General features: G+C 37.2%; 1 protein-coding gene across 5 annotated transcripts in view; it reads right to left on the bottom strand.

Annotated features, from left to right (window-relative positions):
- The window catches only part of PPP1R12A (protein phosphatase 1 regulatory subunit 12A), a 123213-nt gene that overhangs the window by 70967 nt on the left and 35666 nt on the right, over positions 1 to 16580 (bottom strand). For all 5 annotated transcript variants that reach the window (XM_075707612.1, XM_075707631.1, XM_075707624.1 and 2 more), the window contains exon 2: positions 4480 to 4610. In XM_075707612.1, coding sequence (XP_075563727.1) covers positions 4480 to 4610 — 131 coding nt within the window. The remainder of the gene's footprint in view (positions 1 to 4479; positions 4611 to 16580) is intronic.

The following is a 16580-nucleotide window of genomic DNA, read 5'->3' on the forward strand; positions in this document are numbered from 1 at the left end:
TTAACACAAACTTTAATTCTTGAACAGAAAAGAATTTCTACCATTTCAGATTTATTTTACATTAATCTGGTATAATACAAAGCAGAGAGAAATAAAAAAGCATTTTAAAATTCTGTTTCTTAAATGCCACTTTGCACTATCTTTCCTCCTCTATTACATTTTTTGCATTCTAAAAAGGTATTTGTTTATTCCGTGATGCTGAAATAATATACAAGCTTTTAAACTGTAGAAGGTATCTATCAGACAAAAAAATCCATTATACAACCCCAAATAGTTTTACAAGAATTTTACAAAGATAAATTTTAAGGGTCCTACCCATTAAATACCATCTTAAAGAATGCACACATAATTTCTGTCCTCCTGCATTAAAGTTTGTTTCCACATAACTAATTTTTCAAAGCATTTGATTCTGACTTTTTAATTCATACTAACACATTGGAGGAAAAAAGGCTCCTTTGTGTAAAGCTTGCTGTATATGAAAAAAATGGAGAAGGATAGGAAAAGAGAACACGCTATACAAAATCCACCTGTTTTGGCAATTTTGAAGAATTTTAATTTAAAACATGTTCATATTACAATTACTTGTAAGCTAATTCACATGATCATAGACTAGATGAACACTAACTTAAGTAGGCAATTCTAAAAGTAAACTATTCAAAGAATTTCCAGGAAGCTGAAGCACTCCCAGCATCTACAGATCTCGGAAACAGAAGAAACAAAAGGAGCAGTTGCCCTACATGGCAGAGTTTTTGCTTTTACAGCACAACTCTCCATCTGCAACCAGCTGACACTTTATTTCACACTGAACTATGTTCTCTTGCTGTCTTTTGCCTGAAGTGGGCTTCTGCAAGACTAACATTTCTTAAACTGGAAGATGCATTCTTTTAGAGGAGACAGGAAGCATATTCAAGAGAAGGCAGCTGTTCCAAAGGAGCAGAAAACTGAAACGGGACAGGAGCTACTGCTGTGAGAATATGCCATAGGACTGGTGAACACACTAGAGGATGACAGGGAATACACCTGCAGTGGGAAGCCCACTGGCCAGACAGTGCAGTTAGCAAAAGCAAACTAAAAACCCCATGCCACAAATTCACTCAGCCCACTACCAATTAGCATGGGACCAGCATCAAAGCGTGGCTGAAGTGGTGGCTCCCTGAGACATCCAGAGTTTTTTCGGAGAAGCTCCCTACCACCTACATATCCTGTACTTCTCCCAGATCTCCCGCACATGGGTGCGCTCACTTAGGAACATCTGAGTAGCAGCAGGTGCTACTTAAAAAGAATGTGTATGAGAGAGAGAGAAAGAAAGAAAGAATCAGGTGTTCAGTGAAAGCACAGTGAGATGGGAAGGTTTCTGCATTGATCTAATGGGCAGGCACCATTCTGTATTAACCCAGAGTGACTCCCAGTCATTCCCATTTACTGTACATAACAGGAAATGGGTGTTAGTAGCAGAAGTGGATGGAACACATAGAAAGAACAGCTGAACTGTGAGATTGTTTGTGTACTGATTCAATTATAAAAGCAGTCTGAACAGAAACCTCACTCTATAAGGAAGTACATTAGCCACCCCAAATATAATCCTATGGAAGTCAAATGAGCATCAGGAGAAGAAAAACTATGGTAAAGATTGTACTATAAAGATTTGTCATGATTAAACTTCTTTTTTTTTTTAACATTTTCAAAGCAGAACCACAGTTTCACATCTTATTAACAGATGTGGAAACTCCAGCATACCCCATCTCAGTTATATTTCACAGACTCTAACCCTAGTGATGAATTACACAAGACTTATCATGCAACGTTAATAGAACTTCTGCTTTCTTTCCCCCCCCGCCTCTTTTAAGCCCAGAAAGTGATGTACATGAAGAATGTTAAGGTTGAAAGGTGAACATAGTCAACATACAGAGGACATACTTAGTGCTAGAAAGACCCTAAATTATATTCTAAACATAGAAATTCATTTTGGAACAGAAAAAAATCTCCATCTCCTAGCTCTGTTGCTTTCTTAGACATATTTTTAGATTTTTGAGACATAAAAACCTGAAATAATTAAAGTACACTATCATGCCACATTTTTCTTATGAATTGTAAAAATATAAGCATTGTAAACAAAATCAATATATTAACTAAATTTGCATATTTGGAGGATTTTACAGATTGTGCTATTTCAAGAGAAATAAATTCCAGCTCTTTATATCTGAAGGAAGCCCTAAGAAGACTTAAGATGGCAGCAGAGGAAGCAGAAATAGATTGCCAAGTCTCCAATTTGAGAAGCTCTACAAAGCTGTGGAACAGGCGGTTCCACGGGAGGAGAAAGGGAAGCACAAGTCAGACTCTCCCCAGCTCTTCGTTAACAAAGTTAGGAAACACCAGAACCCATTCCCTAATTCTCTTCTCTCTTGCACCTTGCAAGAAAATAAGAAATGAACAGAAGATGTTCTGTACAAAAATGCTAGTCCGTATCATATAGGACAGAAAGAAGACAAGCTATTAGCTGTATCTTTTCAGAACTATTTATATAAGCTCCATAATTTAGCCAAATTAAAAAGCTCCCTTCCACGAACCAGAAAATTCAGTGCTAAAAATGAAACAGATCAGATTCAGCCGAAGACACACACAAACACACATTCTCATGTTTCCCAAGAAAGATGCATCCTCACTAAAGCAGATGCTGGACCCAGCATGTACTATGGGCCAAATAAAAATCAGACTTCTAACCTCTGGTAATTTACTGTATCATCCTTTCATCTTCCCCCAGTTTTGCCTCAGCTGCAAATTCTGCTGTCAGTTTTGTAAAGTATTTGAAGCTGAGCTCCTGGAGAAGCAGTCTGAAGAAAATCTAAACTCTATGGGCCTCATCAGATATAAATATTGCTCCGTTCAGGTCAGTTTACCCTTCTCAGCTGTATGTGGAAATTTGTTTCAACACCTTATCTTCAAAACTCCCTGTACCCTAAAAACACTGCTCTTCCAACAGCTCAGATGTCCCATGTCCCACAGGAGTATACTCCAATAACCCCATTTCTTTAAAGGATATCTATAGAAAATATGGAGACAGGTCCTGTCCCAGTCTGAGAGAATAAAAACCAGATGACAGTCTTGAGCAATATTACAGATTTCAGATACTCAAGTCAATAGTGCCAAACTGTCTTGTGAACAAGGGACATCGCTCCTTCTTGCCTGAACATCTGCCTACATTAGGCTGTAATGCCAAACCAAGAACATTTATAAAACTTTTTCCTGCTGTGGAAAAAAGGCAGGTGTTTTACCTCCACCACACTGAAGAAAGGCTTATATTATCTCAGTTTGTAGGGAAATTCTTGTAATAGTATAGCCAACAAGTAAACACTTCTATCATGCATGCAAGGGAGATTACAGCATCAAACATCTGCATAGTGTAGAAAGGCAGATTACAAAAGTTAGTGATCACACAGTGTCCCAGTTATAAAAAGGATATACAAAGCACTTCACTCTACAAACACCGAAAAAAAAAGAATTCCCAGTGAAAACAATATACAAGAGTCTCCAGAATTTTTCCTTTCCCTTAAGATTCAAGCAATTAAACCTCTCAAACTCACAGAACACCAATAAACGATCCCCTGAACTTTGAACTTCCATCTTTCACCACTGTAATTAGTACAGTAATGTAATACATGATAAAATACTACTTTTTATTTTATCCAAGTCTTACACTGCATCAGACATCACACTGAATTTAGCAGAATTAATGAAGTTTGCGTTTACCCCAACGGTCTTTAGAAAGACAGTATTACCTTCTTCACTGTGAGAACAGCGTGCTGAACAACATATGCCACATGTTTTCTCAAATCATTCATTACTTTAGGTTAAAAGAGACAACCCCTGGAAAAATTGATTTTAGTGTATCTTCAGTGGCCCTCAACAGGATTCAAGAATAATAACAAAACCCCTCCTGGAATTTAGTACTGAGTAAGCTTTAACTAACCGTAACAGGCATCTAACTTCAACTGTAAGATTTTGCTCCACAGCCAAAATAATTAGCAAAAGCCACCACCTTTATACCACACCTGAAAAACAAAAGGTTCAAGACTGCAAATATAATTGCAAAATTAATCTCCTACACATAGACTTATCCCAGGATAATGTTTCAGACTATTAATAAAATGTAAGTTTGAACTTTCTCCCTGTGCCTCCCCCCATAATCACCTTTCTACAGAAGAAAATAATTTTTAAAAATCATTTGTCAGTCGTGAACAGTCTTAAATGTTTACATCTTGCAGCTACCTGAGATACAATGTAAGAAAGCTAGAAAGAGAAAATGCAATGCAGTTATGCACACAGCACACTTCACAATCAACACACAAAATAAAAGCATTCTCACTACACGTCCCAGAGGCAACTAAAAAGACAATTTATGAATGCCATCTGCTTCTACTGCCCCTCTAATGATGTATTAGCAAAATACATGTATTTCAAAAATAGAGGAAAAAGCCTTACTCTGCTATATCAAGATATCCACAGGAAGCAGCTGCATGTAGAGGTATCCAGCCTTCATTATCTGGTTGGTTAATATTTGCTCCATTTTCCACCAGAAATTTCACCATATCTACGTTATCATCTATACAAGCCTATAAAGAAAGAAAGATTTAAGAAATAAGTTCATATTAAAGCTGTTCTACAATACTGTGCATCTTCAAGCAACATCTTCAGGAAAAAAGGTAAGTATTTTCAGGTCTGATGAGGGAGTAGGGTTTATTTGTTGGGGTTTGACAGCAAGACAAGAAGAACTTGAGAGAAAAGCAGCAAGTGTTATAGATTTGTAAAAAAAATCCTTAAATAAGCGAATTCAAACAGAGTTTAACAAAACCAACAAACACGATTTCCTCAGGTAAATTTGTTCCGGTTTTCTGAGAAGCCGTTTACAATCCCCACTGCAACCTTGTTCTCCGGTACAAAGCGTTTCCCTTTATAAAGCCCCAGGCCCTTGCTCCATCCCAGGCCCAGCTCACTCACTTGAACGGCTATTACGACTGAGTAAACAGCTACACCATGAAGTAGAATTGTGACCAAGAGATGGGGAGCAGTTTGGAAAACAATACCGTAACGTGGTTTTAATTATAATGCAGTTGAGACTAAGAAGTATGGAAGGGGATGCTACATTGCATCGAAACACCCCCCCTGCTGTTTTCTACTGCAGCATATTCTATACCATCATACATCTTGTAACAGTCTATGAATCGCTGCTGATTGTAAACTTACTTGAGTATCCATTTGGCACATTGCAAAGATATTATCATTTGTGCACATCTCTTAATTACCAAGCAGACAGTGTTGCCCAGACGCAAAACTACTGCCACTCTCCAGATCTCCATCTTGCCTGGCTCCTATTTTGCCTTTCTTCTCTGCATTTGAGTATTTTTCTCACAGGGTGCTCAGTGAGTTTTCTTGCCAACTTCCATACTGCTGCCCTTAAAAGGGCAGAGCAAGAGAGAGAAAAGTCCCTCTGCGTTTCAGGACAGCAAGGACTCAAAACAGCTAGACCCCACAAGACTGGTATTAATTTTTTAGCTTAATAAATCAACAATACTACATAACCAGAAGGCTGAAATGAGAACTTTGGCTGCTGGGCTCCTAAATCCATCTAGAGAATTATGCCTCTAATTAAATGCAATTAAGGTATAAATTTTACTTTTCTGAATACTTCTACAGCAATAAAGACTGAAAATTATTTACTGCTTTATTATGGCAAAAAATCTCAATTTCCTTATTTAAGCAATTGTGCCTTCCAAGATGAATCCTGACGCTTTCCTCCATTCTGTAGTGCTGAGGCAATAGCTACACCACGAGGGAGATGTGTTGGTGCCCCGTTTAACCAACCAAACAAAACCAGCAAGAAATTACCCCTCTTTGACCCCATTTGCTTTAGTTAGGTACAAACTTCAGGCTTTGTTTAGAATGTAGCACAGAACTGTTTTAACAACAAGTCTCATCTGGACTTGTTCATCCATGAACTTGCAGCTAGACTGCAACTAGACTGCAGTACACGGCTTGCATTATTTGTTTTTCAATTAAAAACAAAAACACATTCTTGAGTGAAAACATTCATAAACCTTCCTACCTTTTCAGGTATTCTTGAAAACTGCCTTCCTAAAGGATTTTTTAATTATCTTTTTAGTCATATCCATCCCTAAAATCAGCAATTCTTTTAGTAAAATAATTTATGAACATACTCCAACAATAAAGACTACAAATTCCTCAAGCATACTGTCTTCAGTTTCTTCCAGTTATCATCAGTGTACAATGCTTATATGCTAGTAGCAAGCTCTGAAAGAAAAGAATCGCCTCGCTTTGCACAGCATTTTTTTACTTAAATGAAAAGGAACTAAATGCAAGACATCATAACTCAGGAGGAAAACAAAGTCAAGAAACACAGATGTTTACACTTAACAGAAACATTAACCTAGCCATATTTCACACATGCCATATATCCAGTTTTTCTGGATATCCAGTTTGCCTGACCATTGATATCCTATGTATAGCATAACATTCACTAATTTATTTTAAGGAAAATAAATTTTTATCAGAAACCTTTGAAATTCCCTAAGCATTTTTAAATATAGATCTTTTAATATTACATTTCAATATGCTGCATACTCGTGTATCTTTAAATCCTCTAAAATTCATAATCTGTGAAAGAAGGATATTTTAAAATTGATCAGCACTATTAAAAAAAAAAAAAAAAAAAAAAAAGCCAGACCATCTGGTTGTGACAGAACCCAACACAGAACAATCCTTGCCCATTTTTCAAGTATACATAAGAAAAACTGGCAAGACATAAAAATACTGTGGTGAAGTGAATCAAAAGCTTACATATGCAGCACATTAAAAGACATATGACTAAGTGGCTAAAAATATTTGACCAAATTTGGGCAGTTTATTGTGCCATACATGGCAAGAATCAGGAGAGCTCAAATACACTTCTCATGTATTATCAGAGATTGCACATTCATGACAAGCAAAGATAAACAATATGTGAGATTATATGTATTAGGATGATAGAAGAGTAACTATTAAGATAATAAAAGAATTTACTTGCATATGCAAATGGGAAGTACTGGCATTACTAGTGATCACATTTGTGAGGTTTAAATAATGTTCCTCATAACTGATTATAAAATCTGAACAACTGTTCTAACAATTTTAATATGGGACAACAGGAGCCACAGAAGCTGAAGCTGATGAAATGGAAGACAGTTGTGTAATTTTAAAAATACTACCTTTGAGCTTCTTTAAACAAAGATTACTGAAAAAGGAGCCTTGTACCTGAAATATTTTATAGAAAACCCACTGTGGTCTCCAAGAAGGTTATTACCTATCTTAAGGTGAAGAAAAGCAAATGCAAGTGATTCTATTGCTGAAGAACACATATATAATATATCCTATTTCTCCTTGTCCCCTTTTCCACCTTAACAGCACTGCAGGTGTTTGATGGACCCTATCATTCTCAGCACTTTCCATGTGAAAGACACCTCTGACTATCAGCAGGTACTTTAGGTCAGAAAGCCAAGAAACAAATATTATAAAAGAAACTTTATCTCCATGTTTTTCCATTTCTATTCCGACTGTCATTGCGCTATCTTTGCAGTCACTTCTAAAAGCAGTATTTATCAAGTGCCAGAAGTGCCTCTGTTGTTAAACACTGACATCTCAACCCCAAAAGGAAAGCTTGTCAGAACAGCATGATAAACTTAAAGCAACAGCCTCCGAAAAGTCTGCCCTTCTAGACCTCGGCCTGAAAGCATTACAAAGGAAAAAGCAATGTACACGCAAGATGTAAATAACAAGAGTACTACTGCTGTTACAGTGACTCAAAAAGATAAATTGCCGTTATGACTTCTGTCCCAGTCTCAGCACAGAGAACAGATAGCTGCAGGCCTTCCTCTTCCACATCTGCTACAATCTTCCCAGGATTAATCTCAGTTCTTGGCATTCATCTCCCCATCCCCAGTCTCTCCCTTCACGGTCCTTAGTTCCCACCTAGAGCCTCAGTTACCACTTCGTGAAACAACAGCTCATTCTAAAGCTCCTTCCAAGTGCTTGCTAACCACCACATCTGTAGAGCACACACACCAGCCACCTCCTGGGGCAAGCAGAAGAGCATGGGAGCTCACGCTCAAGATTTCCTTCATCCCATGCACTGGTTCTGTCTCCCAACCCTGTTCCCAGCCTCCACAAACCGGTAGAAAGGCAGCATTTCTGCACGAAGTACTCATTACCCTGCCAAATTTGATGGAAGTTAGCCAATGGGCCCCAAAGAGAACAACAGCTGGACAGTGCAATCATATAAACCTCCTTTCCTTTGGGAACTAATTTAGAAACTAGGCTAATTAGTCATAAAGGAAGCAAAACAAAGCAAAGTTGGTAATACAAAGTCTGGTTGCCTTTTCTGATAAGAACAGAGATGAAATCTCAAAGGAAGTATATTAAGGCCCAGGAAAGAAAACCGCTTTCTATTTGTACAACAACCTGAAACCTGGACTGTAAAGACCAGCAAAGAGCAACAGCGCCCGGCTCCCACACACACCAACCCTAGCTAGGTTCCAACTTGTCCTGGAAACAACATGCCTATGTTAAGTGAAACAACGTTTTAAACTTTTACCAGAAATACTTTCTGATCACTCGGAGTGGGATAACCGGATGTCTGCTGAACACGGTAGATTTTAACTGGATCCCCCATGGCTTCGTATCCCAATGCAAGCGGCATGTGATCTAGCTGGCTCGCCTGACCATCAGGTGTTAAGTACATAGGTGAAGGGCAGACTTAAGTTAGTAAGTAACCTTAAAATAGATCCCTTAAAAGACGTACCTAGAGTGCTTGGTCCCTCAGCTAGTAACCACCCAAAGAGTTCAGCAGACAGTACTCCTCCCCAAAAGACAGGAAAAACAAGCCTGTACTTTTTAAAAAAATCAGAATTCTTGTTGGGAAAGAGACAAGCAGTCAGTTAGACTACTGTCCCATATACATGCAGCAAAGCTATACAGTATGTATCTTACACTGGACTACAGTTTTTACTGTTTTTCATCAATGATGAGATCTAGTGTGGTAATAAAGTGGTTTAGACATTCCAATTTTTACCAGTATTTTCTAGAGAGATTAAAACCTACCTTTTACTGATACCTGATTAGTATCCTGATCTATTCCACAAATTAAGATATTTTGCCTCTAATAGCAGAAAATAAACGTTGTATGTTTAATCTCTGTCACCACACTTCATTTTTCCTTATTTACCCGTTAGTACAGAAAGAAGTCAAAAATACGAACACAGAGTAATACGTTAGACTTAAAGGGATAAAACAAGCCAAACAATCATTTTTAATTCCTGCGGGAATGCTGGAAACAGAAGAGGAAGACCTCACACAGTGGCCTGGAGAACACTTTATCCCTTCCTTTGATTTATCTAGTGAACCAAGGCCAGTGAGTCTAATGCAACTAAGCAGGACATTAACATGTTTGTTAACGTACCCAAGAATCAAATTAAGGGAGGGCATCCACACTTAGCAGCAGAGCTGGTTAAAAGTGGTTCCTATTCTCTTCGCCCTGGATTGCTTGTTCCCTCGCCATCACATACCACACCCTTATAGCTATGCCGACATACTTTGCTGAACTGGATCTAAAATGGATGGGAAAAGCAATTAGAATTTAAAATTAAATAAAATAAGAAAAGGATGGCAATATAGTATTATCTTTATCTGATTAAAGCAGAATTATTTGATTATATTAAAATGTTTTTTATATTCAGAGAAGAAACCTTGTTCTGAAATTCATCTTCATGTCCTAATTGCACTATCAGAGAAACAAAATTTTGTTTTATTGTGAAATTTCACCCATTACAAACCCTGTGTTCAAGCTTCTTGTTTCAAACTGACCCTTTTCAAAGAACACATTTCTAAATTTGCAACCACTTCTACCACTCTCACTTTTAAATTTACAACACATTTTAGCCTACTTCCTTGTCTGCACAGACTTCCTAAGGAAATCACATTACTCACTCTGTCTACCTGGCTGTCCTCCCTCCCTCAACTGAAATTGAGTCAGGAACAGAGGCTGAAGATAATTAAACTCACTACTTGTCATAAGAGGTGGTTAAAGGATGAGTCCTCTGCAATAATGCTGCCACAGAGCAGTTCACAGTGTGAACTCAACGATTATCACTTCTACCTGGGTCTTCTCGCTGGCCCTCCAGTGAGCTCAGCACTGCCAGATAACCCCCCCAGTTTGAACTCTGGTCTCAGTCTGCAATAATTTTTGCCCTCATGAGGAAAAGTTTTGTTAGGAGAGAGGACATCACAGTTCACTAGTCATGCTGTTTATGAACATCTTCTGTTCATCTTCACTCTCCTTGGGGAAGAAAAAGAATAAGCTTACATATTGCAATTCTTAACTTTATCTTTTTCTTTCAATAAACCACCAATTAACTGAGAAGGTATAGAAAGAAATTTGGTTGAAAGATCCAAAACAAGCTTGAGCAACACTTTCCACTTTCAGTAGGTCACATATTTATGCTGCACATTAATTAAGAATGCAGCACAAACAAGTGAAGTGGCAGTAAGGCGTATGAAGTGAAAACACAAGCATAAGCCTTATCTAACTTCCAAGCTACAGATCAGAGGTAACCTGACAGTTACAGCTACTAGAACACAGGAGGAATAGTTTTTTGCACCTGCAATTTGTTCGTAGGTCATTAACTCAATGTTTTTGTACAAAGTATAACAACCTCAGAATCTATTATTACTAATGACAGTCTCCTAAGACTCACTGAATATTTGGGAACACTTCCAGGATAAAGGGTAAGAAAAATGACCAACAAATTAGGTCATGAAATATTAGTGATTATTACTCTTATTTACTATTTAAGGAATCACGGTAAGAGCATGTATTTTAAATTTGCTGAGTATTCTTTTTAATACAGTACATAAAGGGTGGAAAGGCTGCTGGTGGTATTCACTTTACGGTAAGAAACAGGACAGTTTTGGTGTTGTAACAGAACTTCAGGCACTCATCTAGTATTACAGATGACAAATGTTGCTCAATTACAAAATTAAGTATAATCTTTCCAGCATTCATTTAGCCAACCCACAAGTCACAGCTTCTATTTTTCAGTGAGCTGGGGTAATACCGGATATCTCTGCATACTGACAAAATCTAGTTTTAGGACTGAATATTTTACTTTTTTAAAGCATGCTTACTAATAAAAATGGAACAATTTACCGTGCAAATATTCTTGATAAACTAGTAATATTACCTTTTTGCTACACCAGTGTTATTTTTATATATTTTTATATAATATTGTGTGCATGATGCACAAGTGTGTTATTTTCAGTTAAGAATGGCATACTATTTAAAATCCTGGAGAGTTGGTCCACACAAAATTGTTTAAATGATAGCTGCCTATCAAAGAACTCAAACTAACAAATCATTTCAAGTGCTTCTCATCACTTCTGCAAGTTCCGGCAGTTTCAAGTTTATTGTTTGTATTTCTCTCACCCCAGAATATGAGTCAATCTTGGCATAAATTTCAGTGTCAAACCCTTTCCCCCACTGCAGGGCAGCAAACTTTTCTCCAGAGAAATTTCTTGGAAACGTTTCACTTCTAAGTGTTGAAAATGAGGATCCTTTTAGACACCTGCAAAAGCAGGTGGTCAAGATACTTTCTCCTAAGGAGAAAACACTACTTGAGGCTGATGCAACGTTTCATGTCCATTCAAGTCTCATGGGGAAGGCATGCAGAGACTATTGAAACCGAGCTCCCATTAACCATCATTACTTAATCTGAATGCTGCAGAGCTGTCAAACATTGACAAAAATAGACAAATCACTCCAGAACTCCAACTTCTCTAGCTATTAATTCCACTTCATGTAAACACCTTGTCATATGCATGAGTATACCTCAATAGAGGTTCATTTAGATTTTATTTCAGCTCCAAGAGGTGGATAAAACCAGGAGCTACACAAAACCGGTAACTGTTTAGCTCAAATATTCAGTAAGAGCATAATGCAATTTCTATACTACAATTTTGCCTTGTTGCTCCGTTAGACTGAACTACTAAGTTAATTACATGACCTTAAGCTTTGCTACTTTGTAATTTATAGTTAAACCTGCACATTTCATTAAGGGCACAATTCATGAAAAACACTAAAATCTATCGCTGTTGAGACTGATACAATCTACGTGTTATAAAACTGATTTCATAGGGACTTCCCACTATTTAAACCCTAATGAATGCTTAATCATAGTTCTTAATCAGGACTGTAATAGAATACATATATTTAAGTTGTTTTAGTGTGTTTCAAGTAGAGATAGAATTATTCTTGTCCTCCAACCTCCTGCCAAGATAAATAAGGGGGAGAGGAGAGTTGGCCATAACATGCTATTTACTATAACCAGAGATGCTACCAGTCCTGTTAGCAATCCCAGTAATGGATCAAGACTCACTCTAACAGACATTATATGGACAAAACAACCCAGTCTAATGCCTGCTTTCTCGTTTTTGCTGAAAAAAACCCCAACTATTCCAAGCTACCTAGTACTATATGCAAATCTACTTTCGAATAAATATTTGTTTTCTTTTTTAGCTGCGCGCAAATCTATTTTCAGGAACACTTGAAATTCCCACACTAAAAGTTATCTCATAATTAAAACTACCTTACTAAATGTTTAGTATTAAACTTTAATGGTATTCATTTATTTCAACTCAAAGAAAAATCTCAAGACAACCTGCCAAAACCCCCCAAACAATCCTGGAAAAATGAGATGTCATGGAAGAAAATGCTAGTCCTTACAAAATTATTTTAGAAGAGATCAAACCAAACAGTATTCGAAGACTAAAATACTGATACTGGAGCAGATCTGTTTGCCTGAATGCCCTTTTTTCTCCTGGCTCAACGTATTGACATGAAGTTGGTGAAGGTACTGGACATGAAGGGCTCTATGAAGCAACCTTTGCCTAAACTTCACACAAATGAGGCTCTCCCTTAAACTCATGATATTAAGCATCTGAGAAACAATTGCTGTTCCTTCTGGTTTCTTTGAATTTAAAAACAAAACTAGTACATTCTGTGGAACAACAGAACTTGCTTTTAAATGCAGATTCAGGTTTCCTAGCTAGCTTTATAACCACACTGCAGGTGAAAAGAGCGTGAGTTTACTGGGCAAAACAGACAAATGAAGATCTGACTGACAGCTTGGTATTACAGCTAGTAAGATGTACAAATTCACAAGCTGTCTTGAACCCTGAAGACTTAGGCAGGTAGGTATGTACAAATTACGTATGACAGATTCTCGTTTTAGCTACACATTGTTGAAACCTATGCCATTTGTCTAGCAGCACCAAATCAGTGAATTTAGGAGTTAAATTCAAAACTGAATTTCAGACGCATTCATTTCACAAATGGTGTTCTCACTCTTCTGGCCTGTGCCTTTGCAGTTTGCTTTCTGAGGCAATTTCAACAGTTGTGGCTGATGTACCATGATCAGTAGGACACAGACACTACAACCCTCCACATGTACCTCTTGACAGGTACGGAAGCAGTCTTTAATCATTGAAGAGAAACGTTTTCTAGCAGTAAACAAAATTTTCATATTGTAAAAATACAGTGTCATTATGTAGCTATGCTTTCATTAAGCATTTATGGTTACAATTTTGGCAGGTACTGATTAGTTTTCATGGTCACACAATGTGTAAATATTCAATTTGAGAAGAAGGCAGTGTCATATAGTACATGTATTTCTGTCCCAATCAAATTTAAGAATATGCCACTTACAGTTGAAATACTTAAAATTTTTTCAGGAGTAAACATAATCTGCTTTTAGCATATGGGCAACTAAACAAGTTCGTGTACCAAAGCAGCTTTTCGATTTAAAATACGTAACATCCTGATACCCTCTAATACACGTTCTTAACCAAATTAATCATCTAGCAAAACAAAAAGACATCAAGAAACCTTACTAGAAAAATCTGTTTACATAAACAAACAGGTTTCTTCACTTTTATATTCCTTGGATTAAATTTAAACCACATGTGCCAAGTTTCCCTTTTTTCCTCTGCTTTGGAGCTACACAGCTCTGAGTTCTTCAGAGAGGAAAACTGCGCTGCCCTGGAAGAAAGCAAAGCTGACCACATCTATCAGCGCCCTGCTGTGACCTCTTACAGGCTACATTAGTGATCTAGTTGTCAACTGACATCTAATCTTCTGCTTTAGCAGGATCTAGGGGAAGTTGTCATTGCTTTCTAATTTTAGCCAAGTGAAGTGGCAAAGCTGAGTAGAATAAAAGTAATAGCATTGAATTTTATAAAAACAATGATAACCTTTCATCCCATCAAGAGAAAAAAAAATATACATGTTGATAGGACATACTAAACTAACCAAGACAGACTTTCTACATGCTCACTTTCCTACTACACATTACTGTTGACAGTAAAAAGCACCTTTAACAGAAGAAAGCAAGACTACAGGTACAAAAAGGCGGTACAGATTTGCAACTACACACCTGTGAATGCTTCGTTCAATTAGCACTTGCCATGTGTGGTTTTATCCTCATCATTATACAATATATTAGAAGGAAAAGCATATTTTTAGTAATCTGATAAGGCTGCTATAGTTCAGGGCTTTTTTCCTCCCTAAGTAGGGGAACTTATGTAAACAAACAACTAATTTGTGTAATTCAATCTAACATAACAGAATAAAAAAGTACATGTGAAGTATGACTGTCAGCTTTATATACATTTTATATGTTAAAAATTAATATAATCATGTCATACCTGGATGGAAATAAGAATTAAATTAGACGTAAAAGTGGTATTTTGAATTGCTTAAACATTAATAAAATTATCTTGAATGTGGTAAATAGTTTATCAAAACTGCATTTTGTACACAAAGCCAATTAAACAAATGTAGTACTACATGTAAAAGGGAAATTTAACTAATTGTTTCTCACCATTTCCCATTTTTAAGATAAGAATATATCGCTGCTACTACTTTCTGTTCCTAGACTGGGAAAAGAAACACTATCCTTCTCTAATATAAATCCCAGTAAACTTTTCAATTTACAATCAAACTTATGATTCACTGAATTGACTAGGTAAATTGGAAAGTATTTTCAGCTCTTCAAAAACACTACTCAGTCTGGAAGCTGACGCAAGTTCGGGATGAAAGCAGAGTATTCTGACAGTCTCACTCAAGTTTTAGCAGAAAACCAAGGACTGTCTAAAAACCAATTAAACAGAGTTTCAGTGAAATTATCCAAAAGCAAATTAGCCAAACTTGTTACAGTAAATATCAAACAGTTGCTCTTTCTTAAAACTGTAATTTTTAATACAGATTTTGTCTATTCAGATGGTAACAAGATGAGAAACCTGCAGCTTCCAGTCCCTGCAACCTTGCAGGTGTCAGACACCACCTTCGCCAGGTGTGCCAGAAGTAACACCTCAGTGCTGCTCAGGGCAGCCCTAGCTCCAAAGCAGGCCAACAGACACGGTGATACACCTCCAGGATAATCCTGCTAGCATTTTAAACATCTAAAGACAGCACAGTATGTTTTACACTCATCAGTAATGTTTAAACACTTTAACTTCACTTTTCAAAAGAAAAACCAAGAAGCAGCTCTCCAATTTTCCTTTTCAGAAAAGACTGGCTGTGGTACACACATATATACTAACTACATTTTAAAATAGCTCAATTAATTTCTGACTTCAGGAATACATTCAGCATAAAACCTAAAGAAACTGGGACCTGGTTTGCTTTCTGATCTGCCAAAAGTTTGAAGGAATTACTCAGGGGAGCACATAAGGTATAGATGTTAAAAAATTCAGTGTCAGGTAATTTCCATATACATTTTCATATTCCACATTGTAGGTAAACACACAACATCATTTGGAACAACCTGTCCAAAGCCTTTCTTCTCATTTAATCTGCACAAAGAATTGTCACTGTGATCCCCAAAAGATAAGGGACTTGCAACAGACAAAGGTCACCAAGACTCAAATAAATCCTCTGCAAGGATAAGATCAACTACAGACTACACCTAAAGCCAAAATTCAAGTCAGACTAGGCACTTCAGGAATCCCTTCAAAGTTAAATAAGGGTGTACTCATGCTGTGCCTTTGCTAAATTTGCTAAGCAATCTTCTAAAATAACTTACATGGAATACATTGCCATGTTTTAGTATAGTTAACAAAACTACTTGTACAAACAAATAAGGAGATGATAATCAAATGCGCTACAAGCCTCTGTCAAGTATAAAGAATAAAAAAAAGTATTCAACACCAAACTCCCTCTCTCTCTCACAGGCTAGCTACGCAGCTGTTCATCTACACAGATGCGATTTGCAACTTCTAAAAAAGGCATTTTTGCCACAGTGTAACTTAATACTCCATTTTCAATAGGCTAGCCACATCGTGCAACTTGCTGAGCAAACCCTCGCTGGCTGCAAGGGAGAGGAAACCTGTGCTCACTTACGTGTGCTTCCCCTGCCCCGGCAGCAACCCCAGTCCCACCTCCAACAACTTTCGACTATCCAAATTTTTCACCAGCACAAGAA

Source organism: Pelecanus crispus, chromosome 1 (assembly GCF_030463565.1).
Source record: "Pelecanus crispus isolate bPelCri1 chromosome 1, bPelCri1.pri, whole genome shotgun sequence".
NCBI classification, from domain to species: Eukaryota; Metazoa; Chordata; class Aves; order Pelecaniformes; family Pelecanidae; genus Pelecanus; species Pelecanus crispus.